The sequence below is a fragment of the Lipotes vexillifer genome, unplaced genomic scaffold (assembly GCF_000442215.2).
Source record: "Lipotes vexillifer unplaced genomic scaffold, Lipotes_vexillifer_v1.1 scaffold366, whole genome shotgun sequence".
Classification (NCBI taxonomy): domain Eukaryota; kingdom Metazoa; phylum Chordata; class Mammalia; order Artiodactyla; family Lipotidae; genus Lipotes; species Lipotes vexillifer.
In genome coordinates, this window is record NW_006780143.1 from 1,686,459 (window position 1) to 1,708,587 (window position 22,129).

General features: G+C 37.7%; 1 protein-coding gene across 1 annotated transcript in view; it reads right to left on the bottom strand.

Moving 5' to 3' along the window:
• The window catches only part of PDE4D (phosphodiesterase 4D), a 1,474,095-nt gene that overhangs the window by 964,397 nt on the left and 487,569 nt on the right, over window positions 1-22,129 (bottom strand). The window contains exon 3 of the mRNA XM_007453217.1: window positions 2,241-2,470. Within this exon, the coding sequence (XP_007453279.1) occupies window positions 2,241-2,470 (230 nt within the window). The remainder of the gene's footprint in view (window positions 1-2,240; window positions 2,471-22,129) is intronic.

Below are 22,129 nucleotides of genomic sequence, written 5' to 3' on the forward strand. Positions count from 1 at the left end.
ATAACTATAATCCCTTCTTCCTCAAAGGTAAAGCAAGATAATGATTGTAAGATAAACCTGCTGTGCAGAAAAGCGTTTATACTAGGCCTGCAACTGTTATCATTAGAAAAGCCTGTTGGAAAGGTGAGCCCTTAGCTGGCATCTGTGAACTTGGATTTCAGGAGGGTTCCCACTGTTCCCTAACTGGTAAGAGTGGCCAACTGCCTAAACTGGTTGTGTAAAAAATGTGGTTTATGCTGAACAACTGATTTCCTTCCTGGAATCTGGAATTTAGGCACATGCTATGAAGAGGGTGCCCCAGTGACCACCCCCCAGTAAAAATTCTGGGCACTGAATCTATCTTTTATTTTTAATTTTTTTTATTGTGGTAAGAACATTTAACATGAGATCTACTCTCCCGACCAAATATTAAGTGCATAATACAGTCTTTTCAACTATAGCCACAATGCTGTACAGCAGATCTCGGGAGCTTATTCATTTTGTAATTGAAACTATATGCCCATTGAATAGCAATTCCCCATTTCCCCTACCCCCAGCCCCTGGCAACCTCCACTCTACTCTGTTTCTGTGAGTTTGACTCTGAAATACCTCATACACACACTGAGTCTTTAATAGGCTTCCCTGGCAGAAGGCTTCCCTGGCGAACACACTTCACATTTGTTGTCACAACTCATTACTGGAGGAATTAAGCGCATCCTGTCTGACTCTACTGGGAGAAGGAACTCTTGGATGCTTTTGTATCTGGTTTCCTCCAGATTTTACCCCATGTGCCTTTCTCTTTGCTGATTTTGCTTTGCATTCTTTTTCTGTAATAAATCCCAGTCATGAATACAACTATTTACTGAATTCTGGGCTCTCCTAGCAAATTAATCAACATAGGGGTGGACTTGGTGACCTCTGACACACCTGGCAGTGAATCCTGTTCTCTACACAGATGAAGTGGTGTTGATGCCGACGAGGGGAAATTGGATTTCTGAGACAGTATTTTTCAAATCATGCTCAGATCAAACTGCCATATAAAATTCCCACCTGATTTAGTGTGTCTGATCAACAGGTGTACAGTCTTATTTATATACATGGTTCATCCCAAGGGGAAAAAAATAAAAAACAACCCAAACACATCACATATGTAATTCCTCTTTCCATCGCTTCAAAGTAAGAATTTGTTGTCTTCTTATTTACCTAGTAGTGGTTTCCTCTTAATTTTTAATAACATAGGTGCTTTGAACTGGTCTTTAACAATTCAAACAGCTAAATTCAATATCTTAGATGACAGTTACTGCTGAAATTTTTTCTGACCACAACTTTTCTAACAACTTTTAGGAAAATCCAAAAGATACCTCTCTAGACATACATGCCTCGAACTTGGCAGAGAATGAGGGAGCATCACATTTTCAGCATAACAAATTGCTCTGTTCTTGTAATCCTAGTAAATGCTCAAGAGACTGTCTATGTTCCACTGGTTTCCTCCTCTCTTCTTAAAATGCAGCTGAGCTGGCCAAAAAAGCAAATAACAGATGTGCCCACTATCCTCACTTTCTCTGACAATATTTTACCTGGTGAATTGCTATTAAAGAGTAAAAACTCCATTGTAAACAGTAGAAAAAGAATAAAAACATAAATACTCTGCAAAGTATGAACTAGAAATATTACATTTGTAATTGGAGGCCTCATTGCATCTGATTCTTCTATACGTACAAATGCAGAACAAAACTGCCTTGTGCTGGGAACTGAAACAGTATTCTGGTAAGCAACACCTGAAAATGTCAAAGGCCAAATTACTAGGCTCTGACTATACCTGCATATTTCCTTTAATTCTAATTATAGTACAATCTATTCTTGATTCCAAATTTGCTTTGCATCAATAAACATTGCCTACCATTTCCAGATATGTATGCCTACATGGTAATTTGTCCATTAGTTCTCATTTGTTAAGAAATTTTCTATTAAATTACCTATGACCAATATCAATTTCCAAGTCCAAGTCCCCTTCTTCAGATACTCATTATCATTCATCAATACCTTTTCAAGTCCTCCTTGTAAAATAATTTGACTAAAACATCTCTTCCTGCAGAGATTGCAACATTACCTGAGAAAAAAATCACCCTTCTCTCTTTTGGCTCTAGAAACCCCATTTTCCTTTTGCTCAAATCAAACAATGAGCCACAAAACTCAAAAGATCACAGATAACCATCACCATCTAAAATATAAAATGGGGAAATGTCGCCAAGGTCACTTACCCACTGGAGTCTGCGGAAGTGATAGCAATCAGGGGTAGAATCTTCAGGGGGAGGCTGGTTGGCCTTTGAGTGTTCTCCAATTCACTTTTCAAGTCAGCTTGTTCCAACTGTCTGAAGGCGAGAGGGGGAAGCTGGACACTGCGGCAAGAAAGTCTCCGTACAATATAGGGTTCCATTCCTCGCAAAGGGTCTTCCTCTTCATTAGTGGAATGCAGTGTTTCCTCAGAGGCCTAAGACAAAAGTTCAAGAGAGTACAGTAATCAACAAAAGTCCAATGATTTATCATTACATGATGGCTTTACACTTTTGGAGAAAGAAATTGAGGGAAAATTATATGTGAAAAATGCTGACTAGAAAGCAATGATATTAACAGAAAAATATTTGGTGAAAAGACTACAACTAATAACTGAAATCTAGAGTTATTTTAAAAATAGTAAAGTTGTTCATCAGTATATTCAGATATGGCTTGGTTGTTAACAATTAACTGACATTTCCAATAATCTTAGAATTTATGAGTTTTGTGCATGAATTCTATGAAATCAAGGGTAAATCAAAACATTTTTCTACCAAATATGAAATAAATTGCAGAAATTTCATATATATATATGTGTGTATATATATATGTGTGTATATATATGTATGTATATATATATATATATCTTGACATATTACATACCCATAAATACATGAAGAAAGAGGAAGAAAATGAGACCTATTTTTTTTCTTCATAATTAGGACCATATTTGTAACATATTTTCATATGTCACGTTACTCAGATATTCTTTACAAAGTTTTATGATAAGACTTTGTGAGGGGAATGAAAAAAAAGACATGAACATCTGAGTACCAAGTAGAAATATATTTAAATCACAGCTGAATTTTGCGAATAGAAAATTTAATATTTTGATTCTAGTTGAAAAAATATGCTGCTACATAAGTAATAATTATTTCCACGTGGTTGGAAAGTCTAGTCTGGCAACGTTTATTATATCCATATACACAGAATGATAGAGCCACCAAATGTTATCAGATAACACAATGAGTTTTAGAATCCCTGCACTGCCACTTTGCCAGTTGTGTTTGTAGAGTGTTGCTTAATCTAAGTTTTCTGTTTCTTTACCATAAAAGTGGAAATAGATCCATCGTCTCTGCAGCGCACATTTGTTGGCCAAACCTTTGCTTTTCCATTTCCGTGTGAGTGGCCTTTCTCCCCTCTGAAGTCCCAAACCACTACCCTCCACACCCTGTTTGGTCTTTAGGAGCCAAAGGTGGTGTTTCAGGGAGGGCTTCGGTGAGTGACTCTGTTCTTTGGGTGGGTGGCCAGGCAGGGTCTCTCCCATGGACCAGTGTGTAGGGGAGCAGAATTGGCCACCCTCAACTCTGTCTCTTTGGCATATTGTTTGAAGCGGTTATCTCCTGAGACATGGAAAGGAAGGGCTCTGGAAACTAAGCAGGAGTTGCCCTTTCCTAAAAAAACCTTTCTATTGGTAAGGGTGACTCCCTGTCAGGATGGAGGATGACCCACCCATTCCCCCCGCACACACACACACACAAAAATGGAAATAATATTTACCCACAAGAATTAAATGAGATCATGAATGTAATGTGCATAGCTCATTACCTGTTATATGATAAGCAGTCATGGCAATTTCCTTTCCTTCTGAGTTGTACAAGTGAAGAAACTAGCAAAGTACTTTCTCCAAAATTAGCCTGTTGGTTATAAGTTAAAAGTGCATTGACTTTGCAGAGTCCAGACCTAGTTTAGCACCTTTGTTGTACTTCTTACTATACTACCATCTTTGGGCAAGTAACTTAGGCTCACTGAGATTGGTTCTCCGCTTGAACACTGAGGATAATAATAATATTTACTTCTCAGGGTCACTGTCTGGATCACAGATACAAAGTGTATGAAGTACTAATAGATGGCCCACAGTTTGCACTCAACAAAATGGCAGCTATTATTATTATAATCCAGGCTAATTCCCTTTATCTTTTCATAGCACTATACTGCCTTTGACACTTCATTTATCCATATTTTTTTCCAAAAACAGAAAATTTGTCTTTTTCTGATTTATAGCTTGAAAAATGTGAAAGGACATCCAATGGTGGCTTCTATTCAGCCTTGGGTTTTATGGTCTAATTTCATGGATAAATAGAAACAAAAAAGAAGGCACCCGGAAGGTAAAGAAGATGTCAAAGCTAAACGCAAAGTTTATTTATTTCAGGTCCTAGATATGAAGATCTAGATTCTGAGAATCTGTGCTTTGAGAAATCCACTTGCTTTGTAAAACAACATTAGTAATAATAATGGCTTTAAAAAGCAGGACATCCTGCCACTTGAGAAAACATGCATGCATCTTGAGAGCATTATGCTAAGTGAAGTAAGTCAGACAGAGAAAAATAAACCCTATATGAGCATACTTATACATGGAATCTGAAGAAAAACACCCAAACTCATCAGATCAGCTTTGTGGTTACCAGAAGTGGGAGTGGGGGAGGGGAAATTGAATGAAAGGGGTCAAAAGGTACAAGCTTCCAGTTATAAAATAAATAAGTACTAGGGATGTAATGTATAGCTTGATGACTGCAGCTGACATGGCTGGATGGTATATATGAGAGTTATTAAGAGAGTAAACCCTAAGAGTTCTCATCGCAAGGAAAAAAGTATTTTTTCTTTTTCTTTTTTTTTGTATCTACACAAGATGTTGAATGTTAACTAAACCTGTGCTCATCATTTTACAATATTTTTAAGTCAAATCATTATGCTGTATACAGTAAACTTATACACTGCTGCATGTCAATTACATCTCAATATTTATTGAGTCCTTATCAAGTGCTGGGTTTACTGAGTGCTGTGCTTTTCATATATCACCTCATTTAATTTTCACTTAAGTCCTCTGGGTTAGGTTCTATTACTTTTCCCATTTCACATATAAAGAAACAGAGACCTTTATCATCACATGCCCTGGTCATACAGCCACGTGGTTAGTAGGGTAACCAACATTCCTGTTTGCCTGGGCCTTTCTGCTTTTAGAACTGCAAGTCCCATGTTCAGGAGAACCCACCAATCCCAAGCAAACTAGGATGATTGATCATCCTACAAGTCAAAATCCAAACCCAAATCTATTTTAGTTAAACCTGAAACTAATAGCTATTCTGTACTACCTCTAACAAGTATGGTCCCTGGCAAGGTGCATACTTCCAGAAAAGAATTGAACACACAGTAATTGACCATAATTTAATATGCCTCACATTTAAAAAAAAAAATGAACAGAATTGAGCCCTACATAAACAGTGGAAATTAGTTGAGAATCCTTGTTGATTAAGTCAGGAGACAGAGATCTAGGCCTGACTCTGCCACTAATTACTTATGTGGTGTTGAGTCATTTTACCTTTCTGGACTTTAGTTTCCTTAGACATACAATCAAGAGCTTGTACAAAATGAACCTTAAGGCTACTTTCAGCTCTGAAATATTCAGATTTTATAATAGCCAGTGGTAAAATCAATGCTTAGTGAGATGGCAAATATATATAATAAAGGGAAAACGTGTGCACATGTACCATTCTTAGCTTTTAGTTTGAGAAAGCGAGCCTCTATGTGCTTACAAAGTTCTGTGTGTTCGTTTAAGGACAGAATTGCAAACTACAGCCACACTCTGGGACTGCTAACAGGTCATGATTTGCCTCACCTATTTCTCAAGAGAAGTTAATGAAGGACTTAAGTGTGTAGACATCCTTCTTTGGGACAAACGTGGAAAAGAAGAAAAAAAGATGAGTCTAGCAGAGCTAAACACTGAATGTAGCTGGCCAAAGTTAATATCTTTTTATAAAGATAGCATTGTAACTGAAGGAATGCTTTCTATAACCCAAGTCATGTGATAAAAGACTTAAGGTTTGTGACATTCTCTTTTAGATAAAACCACCTCAAGAGCTAACTTCTGAGAGAACAACCTCTATTAAAAATAAAGTGTAGCATTTTTATCTTGATAATAAAAATGATAAAGCTATAGATGTCTATATCCTAACATTCCATTCAAAAACAGCATAACAAGTGGCTTTTAAAAAATTCCAGATCAATGTGTATCAATATTTTAAAAAGAAACAGAACTTTACCTGGTAGCAGGTGATAGGTTAAATGGCCTTATTTTGGAAAGAAATGTAAAAATGATCACCAGGACAATATGTATTTCATGTTATTGTAGGAAAATGACATTTTTACAAGGGTCGAGGGAAAAAAACAGTATTTATAGCATCTCTAAGCTGTTATTTCTCAAAAAAGTGATGCTCGAACTTCCTGCGTGAGAATCGCAGAAGGTACTTGCTAAAATTCAGACTCCCAGGCCCTATTCCAGATCTGCCTAATCAGAATCTCTATTATTGGGGCCTGGGAGTCTGAGTAAGTCTCCACTATGGTTCTTATGTATGCTTAAATTTGGGAACTAATGGTTTTGACATTTTAGACATGGTCCAATAAGATGGTTTGGCAAAGACTCAATAACAAAAAGATGTTCACTGCAGCTTATTTATGATAAAGAATAACCGGATATAATCTAATTATTGTACTGAGGGATTGGCTTAATAAATTTTGATACATCATATTATGAAATACTATGAGGCTGTTAAAATAATGCAGAAGAATATGTGATTACGTTCATGACATAATGCCGAGTGGGAAAAACAGATTACAATGTGATCTAATTTTGGTAAAACAACACTAAAACAAAAACAAACACCAAAACATGTTACATTTATAGAAAAATTTTAGAAAGATATATCCCAGTTCTCTAAAATGGCTTTCTCTAAGTGATGGTGTTGGTGGTGATTTTCACACTGTTGTTTATTACTAGTTTCTATATTCCCTATAAATTTGTACTATTTTGAGTTTAAAAGTACAATAAAAGTCATAATAAAAAAATGAAACTACATTGAACTTGCTATTGATGGGACTCAAAAATATCTCACATTCAGCTTCAAGATATGCAATATCCAAAGAAAAAAGACACTAAAGTATTTGAATGAGTTTAATGCAAACCTGTTAATTTGTAATAAAACAAAATTCTCTTTGGTAAGTAACCAACTTACTTGGAATATTTGACAGAAAAATAACTTGAAAGTAATTCTTTTCACTGTTAGGACAAGTGCCTCCCTGAAGTACATATCTAAAGAAAGCAATCCCTCAATGATTAAGAGTTACAACGAATGTGTGAGTGTTAAATATGTTGTTGTTGCTGTTGCTGGAATCATTATTATTGCTGTTTTCTTCAGTCTCTATGAAGGATAGTTAATTAATTTCTTCTCTTTTTTTTCCCCTCCCAAAATAGATTGCAAGCCACTTAAGGCCTTTAGTGCAGGGACATACATATAACTGGTGATAAATAAATTGCTGTGCTGTTGATAATCTCAGGTTTTTGATATTTGTTTCATAAATATGTATAAATATTTTATACATATATATGAAATTTTCTATAGAGAAATTATTTTAAAATATATGTGAATATACATTGGCATTGTAGCAGAAAATGTTTCTTTCTGAGCACCAGCTAGACCACATTTCCAGATTCCCTTGCAGGTAGATATAGGTACATCAATGGCATTACCTTATATACAAAGGATTACAAGCTAAGGAAATGTGCCATTTTCACAGCTGTCCCATAAAAACTGTGAGTACAATCCCTCATTTCTCTCCCCCTCTGGAACGCCTTACTGGATACTGAAGATGGTGAAGACAAAAGATGGGAGATATCATGGTTTCTAAGTCACTGTTCAGAGGAGAGCCACTTGAACGCTTAATTTGGGCCACATGAGCCACAAATAATTTTCCATTGTGGAAGGGCACTAAAATTTGGAGTCTCCTTGTTACAGCTAGTGCTGTATTATATATATAATCATATCTCTACTCTTTGAGTTCAAATTATCTTAATTATAACATCATTCTTTTCTGGGTAATTCCTTAATTAGATATTCATTGAGCATCTACTACCTTGAAAATGTGTGTGGGGTGCTAGAAATACAGATGAATTAGATACTTCCTTTTTCCTTAAGTACTCACTATTCATGTGGGGAGAAAGATAAATATAATAGGTCTTCATCAATGTGTGATAAGAGCTGTAACAGAGGACTTAGGGCTCTTTAGGAGTGCTTCAGTAGGATGAACACTTTTGTGAGTGAAAGAGGGTGCTAGCCAGAAGTGACATCAACCAAAGGAGAAAACTAGGACTGTCTCAGGCAAACTAAGTGGTATGACTACCTCGTAAATCAGGCATTTCTTTTTGGGTCCTGTCTACTTCTCCAATCAGTTCTGTTTAGTCTCGTTGATGGATCCCCTGTTAACTGTCTCTTGAATCTAGATGCTCTGCAACAAGCTATCCTCAACCATTTCTCTTCTCACCCTACACACTATTGGTTTGAAACCTCAGGAGCTTCCCAGGTGAAATCTGAACCTGGCCCCTGCACACAAGGGCAAGGAGAGGCCAAAGAAAGAGGCAGGCCACTCCAGATCAGTAGGTGACAGAATTAATAAGGAAGGGAACTTACATACAGGTTTGTCTTGGGCGGCCGCAAGGCAACTAGATCTTGGCACGTGCTGCCAGAATCTGAAAAGGTTATATAGAGGCCTTAACTGGGTTCAGTTATGGATACTGTCCAGATGATCTCAACAACACATTGTTCTCTCAAGCCTGCATCTTTGAAAACTGCTCCTACTAGGGGAACAGTGGGCAGAACATTCCATGGACCAGGGAGGGGGTGAGCAGCTTCTGATTGCCTGGGTCCAGCTCACAGGTCAACTGGTGGTCAAGTTCTCTCAATGACCTCCTTTAACACACTCATGTTGAAAATATTATCCAAGACAATGAATACAAATAAATTCTGCCTTTTTATTTATGACCCCAAGTCAGCTTTCAGCCTTCCAGTTGTAGTGAAATGACTAATTCCTGTGTCATTCCATTTGTTAGCTTGGACACATCTAGAAGGAGAGGAGCATGCCATAACAACTATGGTACCTCCAGTACTCAGCCAGTGCCTGGGACAATGTATATGTATAGCTGATTCACTTTGTTATAAAGCAGAAACTGACACACCATTGTAAAGCAATTATACTCCAATAAAGATGTTTAAAAAAAAACAAAAAACATGCAAAATAAACCTTGCTGAAGGCATGAATGAAGAAAATAGACAAACTTGACTCCATTTTCTCAACTGTAAGAAATCAGGAAATGGAGAATTAGTATTAGATATTGATATTACTAGTAATGTTCTGTTTGTAACTACTAATGTAAGTTAGGTAGAGGCTGCAGCCCATAACAAGGAATTTCTTTTAAAATTTCAGGATTTGAGCCACTCAGATTGCTTTGGTCTATTCCCATGTTTGAAACTTCTTTCAAATATAGATTCATTATGATAAGCATTTTCGCCTAATTTTTTAAAAAAATAATAAAAGATTTCAGGCACTCAGAGCTCCAGAATACCTATTCTGTGCAGAGCATTGTAGAAGTTAGCATGTTAAATACTGCATGAATTTTCAGGAAGAAGACAGAGTAAGCTGAAGATTAGTTTTTATAACTTCCAATGTTACAATCCTTGCTGCTGTCTAATTAGTTTCCTAATTTACTCTGAAAAAGTAGTTTCCCTGGGCCTGAATTTGTAGTATAAATAAGACAATTTTTGAAAATTGAACCAACTCTTTAAGAACTAGGGTAAAATTTAATAGGTTATATTGAAATGAATTGAAGATTATATTCACAATCTAAAAGAACTATATACAATGGTAGACATTATGTGTGTGTGTGTGTATATATATATATATATATATCATAGACATTGTACATGTGTGTGTGTATATATATACATATATACATAAATTCTGCTATGTCTCGATGAATTGTTCACAATATACTAAAGCAATAATTGAAAATCTGCCTTAAGATTCTTCAGCCTTATGCCAAATATTATCCCCTTATCTCATTACTCATTTTATATATATATATCTTTTTATCTTAAAATCCAATGCTAAGGTCTCTCAAATAATCTTATAGGAAACTCAAAAGTCAAGGCAATAAATGTAAATATCTAAGTTCTTTTAATTCAGAAAAGAGCATTCTGAGCAGAGGAAGATGGCGGAACAGTAAGACGCGGAGATCACCTTCCTCCCCACAGATACAGCAGAAATACATCTACTTGTGGAACAACTCCTACAGAACACCTACTGAACTCTGGCAGAAGACCTCAGACCTCCCAAAAGGCAAGAAACTCCACACGTACCTGGGTAGGGCAAAACAAAAGAGGAGAAACAGAGACAAAAGGATAGGGACGTGAACTGCACCAGTGGGAGGGAGCTGTGAAGGAGGAAAAGTATCCACACACTAGGAAGCCCCCTCGCGGGCGGAGACTGCAGGTGGCGGAGCGGGGGAGCTTCGGTCCCACGGAGGAGAGAACAGAAACAGAGGTGCAGAGGGCAAAGCATAGAGATTCCCGCACAGAGGACTGGTGCTGACCGGCACTCACCAGCCCGAGACGCTTGTCTGCTCACCCGCCGGGGCGGGCAGGGCTGGAAGATGAGGCTCGGGCTTCGGAGGTCAGATCCCAGGGAAAGGACTGGGGTTGGCAGCGTGAACGCAGCCTGCAGGGGGCTAGTGCACCATGGCTAGCCAGGAGGGAGCCCGGGAAAAGTCTGGACCTGCCGAAGAGGCACGAGAATTCTTCTTCCCTCTGTTTCCTGGTGCACGAGGAGAGGGGATTAAGAGCGCTGCTTAAAGGAGCTCCAGAGACGGGCGCGAGCCGCGGCTAACAGCGAGGACCACAGAGACGGGCATGAGACACTAAGGCTGCTGCTGCTGCCACCAAGAAGCCTGTGTGCGAGCAAAGGTCACTATCCACACCTCCCTTCCAGGGAGCCTGTGCAGCCACTGCCAGGGTCCCGTGATCCAGGGACAACTTCCCCGGGAGAAGACACGGTGCGCCTCAGGCTGGTGCAACGTCACACCGGCCTCTACCGACGCAGGCTCGCCCCGCATCCGCACCCCTCCCTCCCCCCAGCCTAAGTGAGCCAGAGCCCCCGAATCAGCGGCTCCTTTAACCCCGACCTGTCGGAGTGAAGAACAGATGCCCTCCAGTGACCTACACGCAGAGGTGGGGCCAAATCCAAAACTGAGCCCCGGGAGCTGTGCAAACAGAGAAGAGAAAGGGAAATCTCTCCCAGCAGCCTCAGAATCTGCATATTAAAGCTCCACAATCAACTTGATGTACTCTACATCTGTGGAATACCTGAATAGACAATGAATCATCCCAAATTGAGGAGGTGGACTTTGAGAGCAAGGTTTATGATTTTTTCCCCTTTTCCTCTTTTTGTGAGTGTGTATGTGTATGCTTCTGTTTGAGATTTTGTCTGTATAGCTTTGCTTTCACCATTTGTCCTAGGATTCTATCCATCGGTTTTTAATTTTTGTCTTAAAAAATTTTTTTTCTTAATACTTATTTTTTATTTTAATAACTTTATTTTATTTTATCTTACTTTATTTTATTTTATCCTCTTTCTTTCTTTCTTTCTTTGTTCCTTTCTTTCTACTTTTTCTCCCTTTTATTCTGAGCCGTGTGGATGAAAGCCTCTTGCTGCTGCAGCCAGGAGTCAGTGCTATGCCTCTGAGGTGGGAGAGCCAACTTCAGGACACTGGTCCACAAGAGACCTCCCAGCTCCACATCATAATATCAAACGGCGAAAATCTCCCAGAGATCTCCATCTCAACACCAACACCCAGCTTCACTCAATGACCAGCAAGCTAGAGTGCTGGACACCCTATGCCAAACAACTAGCAAGACAGGAACACAATCCCACCCATTAGCAGAGAGGCTGCCTAAAATCATAATAAGTCCACAGACACCCCAAAACACACCACCAGACATGGACCTGCCCACCAGAAAGACAAGATCCAGCCTCATCCACCTGAACATAGGCACTACTCCCCTCTACCAGAAAACCTACACAACCCATGGAACCAACTTTAGCCACTGGGGACAGACACCAAAAACAACGGGAACTACGAACCTGCAGCCTGCAAAAAGGAGACCCCAAACCCAGTAAGATAAGCAAAATGAAAAGACAGAAAAACACACAGCAGATGAAGGAGAAAGATAAAAACCCACCAGACCGAACAAATGAAGAGGAAATAGGCAGTCTACCTGAAAAAGAATTCAGAATAATGATAGTAAAGATGATCCAAAATCTTGGAAATAGAATAGACAAAATGCAAGAAACATTTAACAAGGACCTAGAAGAACTAAAGATGAAACAAGCAATGATGAACAACACAATAAATGAAATGAAAAATACTCTAGATGGGATCAATAGCAGAATAACTGAGGCAGAAGAATGGATAAGTGACCTAGAAGATTAAAGAATGGAAATAACTACTGCAGAGCAGAATAAAGAAAAAAAGAATGAAAAGAACTGACGACAGTCTCAGAGACCTCTGGGACAACATTAAACGCACCAACATTCGAATTATAGGGGTTCCAGAAGAAGAAGAGAAAAAGAAAGGGACTGAGAAAATATATGAAGAGATTATAGTTGAAGACTTCCCTAATATGGGAAAGGAAATAGTTAATCAAGTCCAGGAAGCACAGAGAGTCCCATACAGGATAAATCCAAGGAGAAACACGCCAAGACACATATTAATCAAACTGTCAAAAATTAAATACAAAGAAAACATATTAAAAGCAGCAAGGGAAAAACAACAAATAACACACAAGGGAATCCCCATAAGGTTAACAGCTGATCTTTCAGCAGAAACTCTACAAGCCAGAAGGGACTGGTAGGACATATTTAAAGTGATGAAGGAGAAAAACCTACAATCAACATTACTCTACCCAGCAAGGATCTCATTCAGATTTGATGGAGAAAATAAAACCTTTACAGACAGGCAAAAGCTGAGAGAGTTCAGCACCACCAAACCAGCTTTACAACAAATGTTAAAGGAACTTCTCTAAGCAAGAAACAAAAGAGAAGGAAAAGACCTACAATAAACCCAAAACAATTAAGAAAATGGGAATAGGAACATACATATCGATAATTACCTTAAATGTAAATGGATCGAATGCTCCCACCAAAAGACACATACTGGCTGAATGGATACAAAAACAAGACCCATATATATGCTGTCTACAAGAGATCCACTTCAGACCTAGAGACACATAGACTGAAAGTAAGGGGATGGAAAAAGATATTCCATGAAAATGGAAATGAAAAGAAAGCTGGAGTAGCAATTCTCATATCAGACAAAATAGACTTTAAAATAAAGACTATTAGAAGAGACAAAGAAGGACACTACATAATGATCAAGGGATCGATCCAAGAAGAAGATATAACAATTGTAAATATTTATGCACCCAACATAGGAGCACCTCAATATATAAGGCAAATACTAACAGCCATAAAAGGGGAAATCGACGGTAACACATTCATAGTAGGGGACTCTAACACACCACTTTCACCAACGAATGGACAGATCATCCAAAATGAAAATAAATAAGGAAACACAAGCTTTAAATGATACATTAAACAAGATGGACTTAATTGATATTTATAGGACATTCCACCCAAACACAAGAGAATACACACTTTTCTCAAGAGCTCATGGAACATTCTTCAGGATAGATCATATCTTGGGTCACAAATCAAGCCTTGGTAAATTTAAGAAAATTGAAACTGCACCAAGTATCTTTTCCAACCACAATGCTATGAGACTAGATATTAATTACAGGAAAATATCTGTAAAAAATACAAACACATGGAGGCTAAACAATACACTACTTAATAACGAAGTGATCACTGAAGAAATCAAAGAGGAAATTAAAAAATACCTAGAAACAAATGACAATGGAGATACAACGACCCAAAACCTATGGGATGCAGCAAAAGCAGTTCTAAGAGGGAAGTTTATAGCAATACAAGCCCACCTTAAGAAGCAGGAAACATCTCGAATAAACAACCTAACCTTGCACCTCAAGCAATTAGAGAAAGAAGAACAAAAAAACCCCAGAGTTAGCAGAAGGAAAGAAATCATAAAAATCAGATCAGAAATAAATGAAAAAGAAATGAAGGAAACAATAGCAAAGATCAATAAAACTAAAAGCTGGTTCTTTGAGAAGATAAACAAAATAGATAAACCATTAGCCAGACTCATCAAGAAAAAAAGGGAGAAGACTCAAATCAATAGAATCAGAAATGAAAAAGGAGAAGTAACAACTGACACTGCAGAAATACAAAAAATCATGAGGGATTACTACAAGCAACTCTATGCCAATAAAATGGACAATCTGGAAGAAATGGACAAATTCTTAGAAATGCACAAACTGCCAAGACTGAATCAGGAAGAAATAGAAAATATGAACAGACCAATCACAAACACTGAAATTGAAACTGTGATTAAAAATCTTCCAACAAACAAAAGCCCAGGACCAGATGGCTTCACAGGCGAATTCTATCAAACATTTAGAGAAGAGCTAACACCTATCCTTCTCAAACTCTTCCAAAATATAGCAGAGGGAGGAACACTCCCAAACTCATTCTACGAGGCCACCATCACCTTGATACCAAAACCAGACAAGGATGTCACAAAGAAAGAAAACTACAGGCCAATATCACTGATGAACATAGATGCAAAAATCCTCAACAAAATACTAGCAAACAGAATCCAACAGCACATTAAAAGGATCATACACCATGATCAAGTGGGGTTTATTCCAGGAATGCAAGGATTCTTCAATATACGCAAATCTATCAATGTGATAAACCATATTAACAAATTGAAGGAGAAAAACCATATGATCATCTCAATAGATGCAGAGAAAGCTTTTGAAAAAATTCAATACCCATTTATGATAAAAACCCTGCAGAAAGTAGGCATAAAGGGAACGTTCCTCAACCTAATAAAGTCCATATATGACAAACCCACAGCCAACATCATCCTCAATGGTGAAAAACTGAAAGCATTTCCACTAAGATCAGGAACAAGACAAGGTTGCCCCCTCTCACCACTCTTATTCAACATAGTTTTGAAAGTTTTAGCTACAACAATCAGAGAAAAAAAGGAAATAAAAGGAATCCAAATTGGAAAAGAAGAAGCAAATCTGTCACTGTTTGCAGATGACATGATACTATACACAGAGAATCCTAAAGAGGCTACCAGAAAATTACTAGAGCTAATCAATGAATTTGGTAAAGAAGCAGCATACAAAATTAATGCACAGAAATCTCTGGCATTCCTATACACCAATGATGAAAAATCTGAAAGTGAAATTAAGAAAACACTCCCATTTACCACTGCAACAAAAAGAATAAAATATCTAGGAATAAAGCTACCTAAGGAGACAAAAGACCTGTATGCAGAAAATTATAAGACACTGATGAAAGAAATTAAAGATGATACAAATAGATGGAGAGATATACCATGTTCTTGGATTGGAAGAATCAACATTGTGAAAATGACTATACTACCCAAAGCAATCTACAGATTCAATGCAATCCCTATCAAACTACCACTGGAATTTTTCACAGAACTAGAACAAAAAATTTCACAATTTGTATAGAAACACAAAAGACCCTGAATAGCCAAAGCAATCTTGAGAACGAAAAACAAAGCTGGAAGAATCAGGCTCCCTGACTTCAGACTATACTGCAAAGCTACAGTAATCAAGACAATATGGTACTGGCACAAAAACAGAAATACAGGTCAATGGAACAGGACAGAAAGCCCATAGATAAACCCACACACATATGTTCACCTTATCTTTTTTTGTTTTTTGTTTTGTTTTGTTTTTTTGCAGTACACGGGCCTCTCACTGCTGTGGCCTCTCCCATTGTGGAGCACAGGCTCTGGACACGCAGGCTCAGCGGCCATGGCTCACCGGCCCAGCCACTCCGCGGCATGTGGGATCTTCCCAGACCGGGGCACGAACCCATGTCCCCTGCATTGGCAGGCGGACTCTCAACCACTGCACGACCAGGGAAGCCCTTGTTCACCTTATCTTGATAAAGGAGGCAGGAATGTACAGTGGAGAAAGGACAGCCTCTTCAATAAGTGGTGCTGGGAAAACTGGACAGGTACATGTAAAAGTATGAGATTAGATCACTCCCTAACACCATACACAAAAATAAGCTCAAAATGGATTAAAGACCTAAATGTAAGGCCAGAAACTATCAAACTCTTAGAGGAAAACATAGGCAGAACACTCTATGACATAAATCACAGCAAGATCCTTTTTGACCCACCTCCTAGAGAAATGGAAATAAAAACAAAAATAAACAAATGGGACCTAATGAAACTTCAAAGCTTTTGCACAGCAAAGGAAACCATAAACAAGACCAAAAGACAACCCTCAGAATGGGAGAAAATATTTGCAAATGAAGCAACTGACAAAGGATTAATCTCCAAAATTTATAAGCAGCTCATGCAGCTCAATAACAAAAAAACAAACAACCCAATCCAAAAATGGGCAGAAGACCTAAATAGACATTTCTCCAAAGAAGATATACAGATTGCCAACAAACACATGAAAGAATGCTCAGCATAATTAATCACTAGAGAAATGCAAATCAAAACTACAATGAGCTATCATCTCACACCAGTCAGAATGGCCATCATCAAAAGTTCTAGAAACAATAAATGCTGGAGAGGGTGTGAAGAAAAGGGAACACTCTTGCACTGCTGGTGGGAATGTGAATTGGTACAGCCACTGTGGAGAACAGTATGGAGGTTCCTTAAAAAGCTACAAATAGAAGTACCATATGACCCAGCAATCCCACTACTGGGCATATACCCTGAGAAAACCATAATTCAAAAGAGTCATGTACCACAATGTTCATTGCAGCTCTATTTACAATAGCCAGGACATGGAAGCAACCTAAGTGTCCATCATCAGATGAATGGATAAAGAAGATGTGGCACATATATACAATGGAATATTAGCCATAAAAAGAAACGAAATTGAGCTATTTGTAATGAGGTGGATGGACCTAGAGTCTGTCATACAGAGTGAAGTAAGTCAGAAAGAGAAAGACAAATACCATATGCTAACACATATATATGGAATTTTAGGGAAAAAAATGTCATGAAGGACCTAGGCGTAAGACAGGAATAAAGACACAGACCTACTAGATAATGGACTTGAGTATATGAGGAAGGGTAAGGGTAAGCTGTGACAAAGTGAGAGAGTGGCATGGACATATATACACTACCAAACGTAGAATAGATAGCTAGTGGGAAGCAGCCGCATAGCACAGGGAGTTCAGCTCAGTGCTTTGTGACCACCTAGAGGGTTGGAATATGGAGGGTGGGAGGGAGGGAGAGGAAAGAGGGAAGAGATATGGGGAAACTAAGACACCATTTTAAGGCAATTATACTCCAATAAAAACGTTAAAAAAACTACGCAGACCTATTAGAGAATGGACTTGAGGATATGGGGAGGGGGAAGGGTAAGCTGGGACAAAGTGAGTGAGTGGCATGGACATATATACACTACCAAATATAAAATAGATAGCTAGTGGGAAGCAGCCGCATAGCACAGGGAGATCAGCTCGGTGCTTTGTGACAACCTAGAGGGGTGGTATAGGGCAAGAGGGAAGAGATATGGGGATATATGTATATGTATAACTGATTCACTTTGTTATAAAGCAGAAACTAACACACCATTGTAAAGCAATTATACTCCAATAAGGATGTTAAAAAAAATGAATTCTGTATTAAAATGAAAATTTCCACCCCAGGTTAACACAAAGATAGCAGATAGCTCTCATACATCGACAGAGCATAATCCAAATATAGGGTGTGATTTCACTTTGTTTTTGTTTTTGTTTTTGTTTTTGTCTTTTTTCGGTATGCAGGCCTCTCACTGTTGTGGCCTCTCCCGTTGCAGAGCACGGCTCCGGACACACAGGCTCAGCGGCCATGGCTCACGGGCCCAGCCACTCTGCAGCATGTGGGATCTTCCCAGACCGGGGCATGAACCCGTGTCCCCTGCATCGGCAGGCGGACTCTCAACCACTGCACCACCAGGGAAGCCCTAGGTTGTGATTTCAAACTGCTTAGAACAGACATAAATCACTGAAGTCCTTGTAAATCCATTTTCTATAATTAGCTCATCAGAACTTCTACAATGTTCCTAAAAAGGAATAGGAAAATTTCTCATTCAGTCATATTCTACTGTATATTTTCATCAAGAAGAAAGTCTGTCTGAAACTCTAGGATTCACTTAACCTTATGTAAATAGCATTGTATCTTTCCTGAGTGACCTTGAAAAATGAAGTGGATTCTATTTGGTTGGCAGAGAAAAGAAAGAAAATTTAAAGAAAAACATGATTTCTATCAATTATTTACTTCACAACGATACACACAGTAATAGAAGCACATCAACATAAAAGAAGCTAACATTGTTTTTCTGGCCCCTGAAAATTATGTCTTCCTAGAAAAACACGTTAAAATTTATCTGGCTTATTCTCTGTTTCGAAAAATCTATCACTTGAGTAATCAGGTGCCAAACCACAACATTAAAGGGAGCACAAAGATCTACTGTCTTCATTTTCAAGTTATACTTAAATACCAACATTAATAAAAAAATATTTACAAACATGAAAACAAAAAACTAAACTCATTTTTGATAAGGTATATTTATAATAGTAAAGTAAGTCTGTAGAATAAACTAATAAAGACTGAGGTGTAGGAGGAAAAAGGGGAGACAAAGTAATGCCAAATTCCCTCTTCACATGGAAGGAGCCTGCAGAGCTTTCTCTCTTGGCTTTGATGTTCAAATAACTATTAAAGATTTCATTGATAAACTAAGGATCAGAAGAATGCTAATATTATATAAGTCTACATTCTATGTTATAGTCAATGGTGAAACATCTTTTTTATTCTTATTAAAATAAGGAATACTACAAGGATGTGCCCCAATACCTCTTTTATTTAGGATTATTAATAAATATTTATTATATTGCATGTTGTACATAGGTAGCTCTTTGATCCTCATTAAAAACTGCAGGAAGGGCTGTTATTATTTCCATTTTACAAATTCGGAAAATGAGGCTTAGAGGTGTTATTTTGCCACTTACCTCCCACTTTAGGGAGGTTAGAGTAACACTATTAGTAAATGGTCAAGCCAGGTTTTCAGACCAGGCTTACCTGACACTAAAGCTCACCACTGTTAACTCAAATGCACGATTGTCCACACTTTTCAAGAACTTCTGGCCAATTCAGTAATGTGGGAAATAGAAATAATAGGCACAGAACTACAGGAAAGATGAAGAAATTGTTATCATTATTTGATTAAAACCTTGTTTAATGGATGGATTTTCTTAAATTTTCTTAAATATTTCTTATAGAAGAACTTAATATGTATTAAAGGAAACACTATCAACTAATGCGGGAGGAACAATTATGTCAGTGTTGGGGAAAATCGCTATGTAGACCATGTAAGAGGAAATAAAAATGTTAAATATTAAAAATACAAAAAAGTAAGCCATAGAGTGACATCAGCAAGATAGTGGAACAGGAAGCTCCAGACCTTGTTCCTTGACAGAGACACTGACTTAACAACAATATACAGTTCTAAGAGCCTGTATGAGAACTTCCAGAAACCAGCTAAGAAATTTTAGTACCCAAGCAAACTCAAAGCCAAGACCAGTCCCACTGAAATGGATATGAAAAGCCATTTCATTTCAACTGTGATAGCCCGTCTCCCAAGACAGCACAGTTCGGTGCAAATGGCTTTTGGGGTGGGGAGGAAGAGAAGAGTGTAATATACATTTAGTGTTACATCTTTTGTGTGTGTGTGTGTGAAACAGCCCAAGGAACTGGTTTCTGTCTCACCTGATTCAGAGCACTGATGGGGAGCCAGAATACTTGGCATGTGTGGGGGCCACTGAGAACAAAAGAGAGCTCTGCAGTGCAAGAGAATCTTCAGTACTGCAGACAGACACCAGAGGGAGCAAGAGATTATAAACTCCTGAATAAGAAACAGGGAAACCTCACTAACTGAGCAATTACATGCACAAGTCCAGGGAAGATGCATCCCCAGAAAAGTTTCGAGAGGCCTCTAGAATTTCTAGCCATGCTAGTTTGTGAAGGACCTCCTCTTGTCTACAAACACTCTCTGTAAACCTAAGTATTGTTTTTTCAAATGCACAAATAACAGCAAAAATTAAGACACACAAAGACACAAGGAAACATGGCCCATTCAAAAGAACAAAATAAATTTCCAGAAGTTGACCCTAAAGAAATGGGGATCTATGAATTACCTAAAAGATTCAAAATAATTGTCCTAAAGAAGCTCAAGGTACTACAAGAGAGCACAGATGGACAAATAAATGAAATTAGGAAAATGGTGTATGAACAGAATGAAAATATCAGCAAAGAGATAGAAACCATAAAAAAAAAAACCAAACAGAAATTCTGGAATTAAGAATGTGATAGCTGAGTTGAAAAATTTCACTAGAGGGGTTCAGCAACAGACTTAATCAAGCAGAAGAAAGAATCAGCAAACTCAAAGACAGGTCATTTGAAATTATACCATCAAAGGAATAAAAAGAAAAAAGCATAAAAAAAATGAAGAAATCATAAGGGACTATGGGATATGATAAAATAGACTAATATACACATTATGGGAGTCCCAGAAAGAGAAGAAAGAGAAAAGTACAGAGAGTTATTTGAAGAAATAATGGCTGAAAATTTCCCAATTCTGAGGAAGGAACCGGACATCCAAATTCCAGAAAAAAAGAGCTTGAACTAAGTCAAACTCAAAAAAGGCTACACTGAACACACTATAATCAAACTGTCAGAAGTCAAACACAAAGAGAATATCTTGAAAGCAGCAAGAGAAAAGGGAGCTCACATAAGGTTGTCAGTGACTTTTCTCAGCAAAAATTTACAGGCTAGAAGAGAGTGGAATTATATATTCAAAATCTTGAAAGAGAAAAAACTGCCAACCAAGAATATTATATTTGCCAAAACTGTCCTTCAAAATGAAGAAGCTATAAATATCTTCTCAGATAAACAAAAGCTTGAGGGAGTTCATCACTACTAGATCTGGCTCATAAGAATTGCTAAAGGGAGTCCTTCAAGTTAAAACAAAAGGACATTAGACAGCAACACAAAATCATATGAAAATATAAAGCTCTCTGGTAAAGGTAAATATTTACACAAATACAGAATCCTGTGATGCACAAATCAATTTAAATCCTGGTATTCAATTTAAAAGATAAAAGCATATGAAAACAATAACTATAAAACTATGTTAGTGCATACAAAATACAAAAATATATAATAAATAAAACTGATAACATAAAGTATGTGTGGGGGGATGTAAAGAAGTAGCATTTTTGTATCTGATTGAAATTATCAGTTTAAAATAGATTGTTATAACTATAAAATATCTTATGTAATCCCTAGGGTAACCACAAAGAAAATATCAATAGAAGATGCACAAAGGAAAATGAGAAAATATGTGCAAATAGTATATCTGATAAAGGGTAAATATCCAGAATATATAAAGAACACCTAAGACTCAACAACAAAATATCAAATAACTCAGTTAAAAAATGGGCATAGGACTTGAACAGACATTTTTCCAAAGATGATAAACAAACAGGTAATAAGCATATGAAAAGATGCTCAACATCACCAGTCATTTGGAAAAATGCAAATCAAAACCACAATGAGTAAAAAACAAACAGACAAAAAACAACACACACAATGAGCTATCACCTCTCATACACTAGGATGGCTAACTATCAAAAAGACAAAATAACAAGTGTTGGCAAGGATGTGGAGAAATTGGAACCCTTGTGAACTGTTGGTGAGATTGTAAAATGGTGTAACTGCTTTGGAAAATGGTATGGAGTTTCT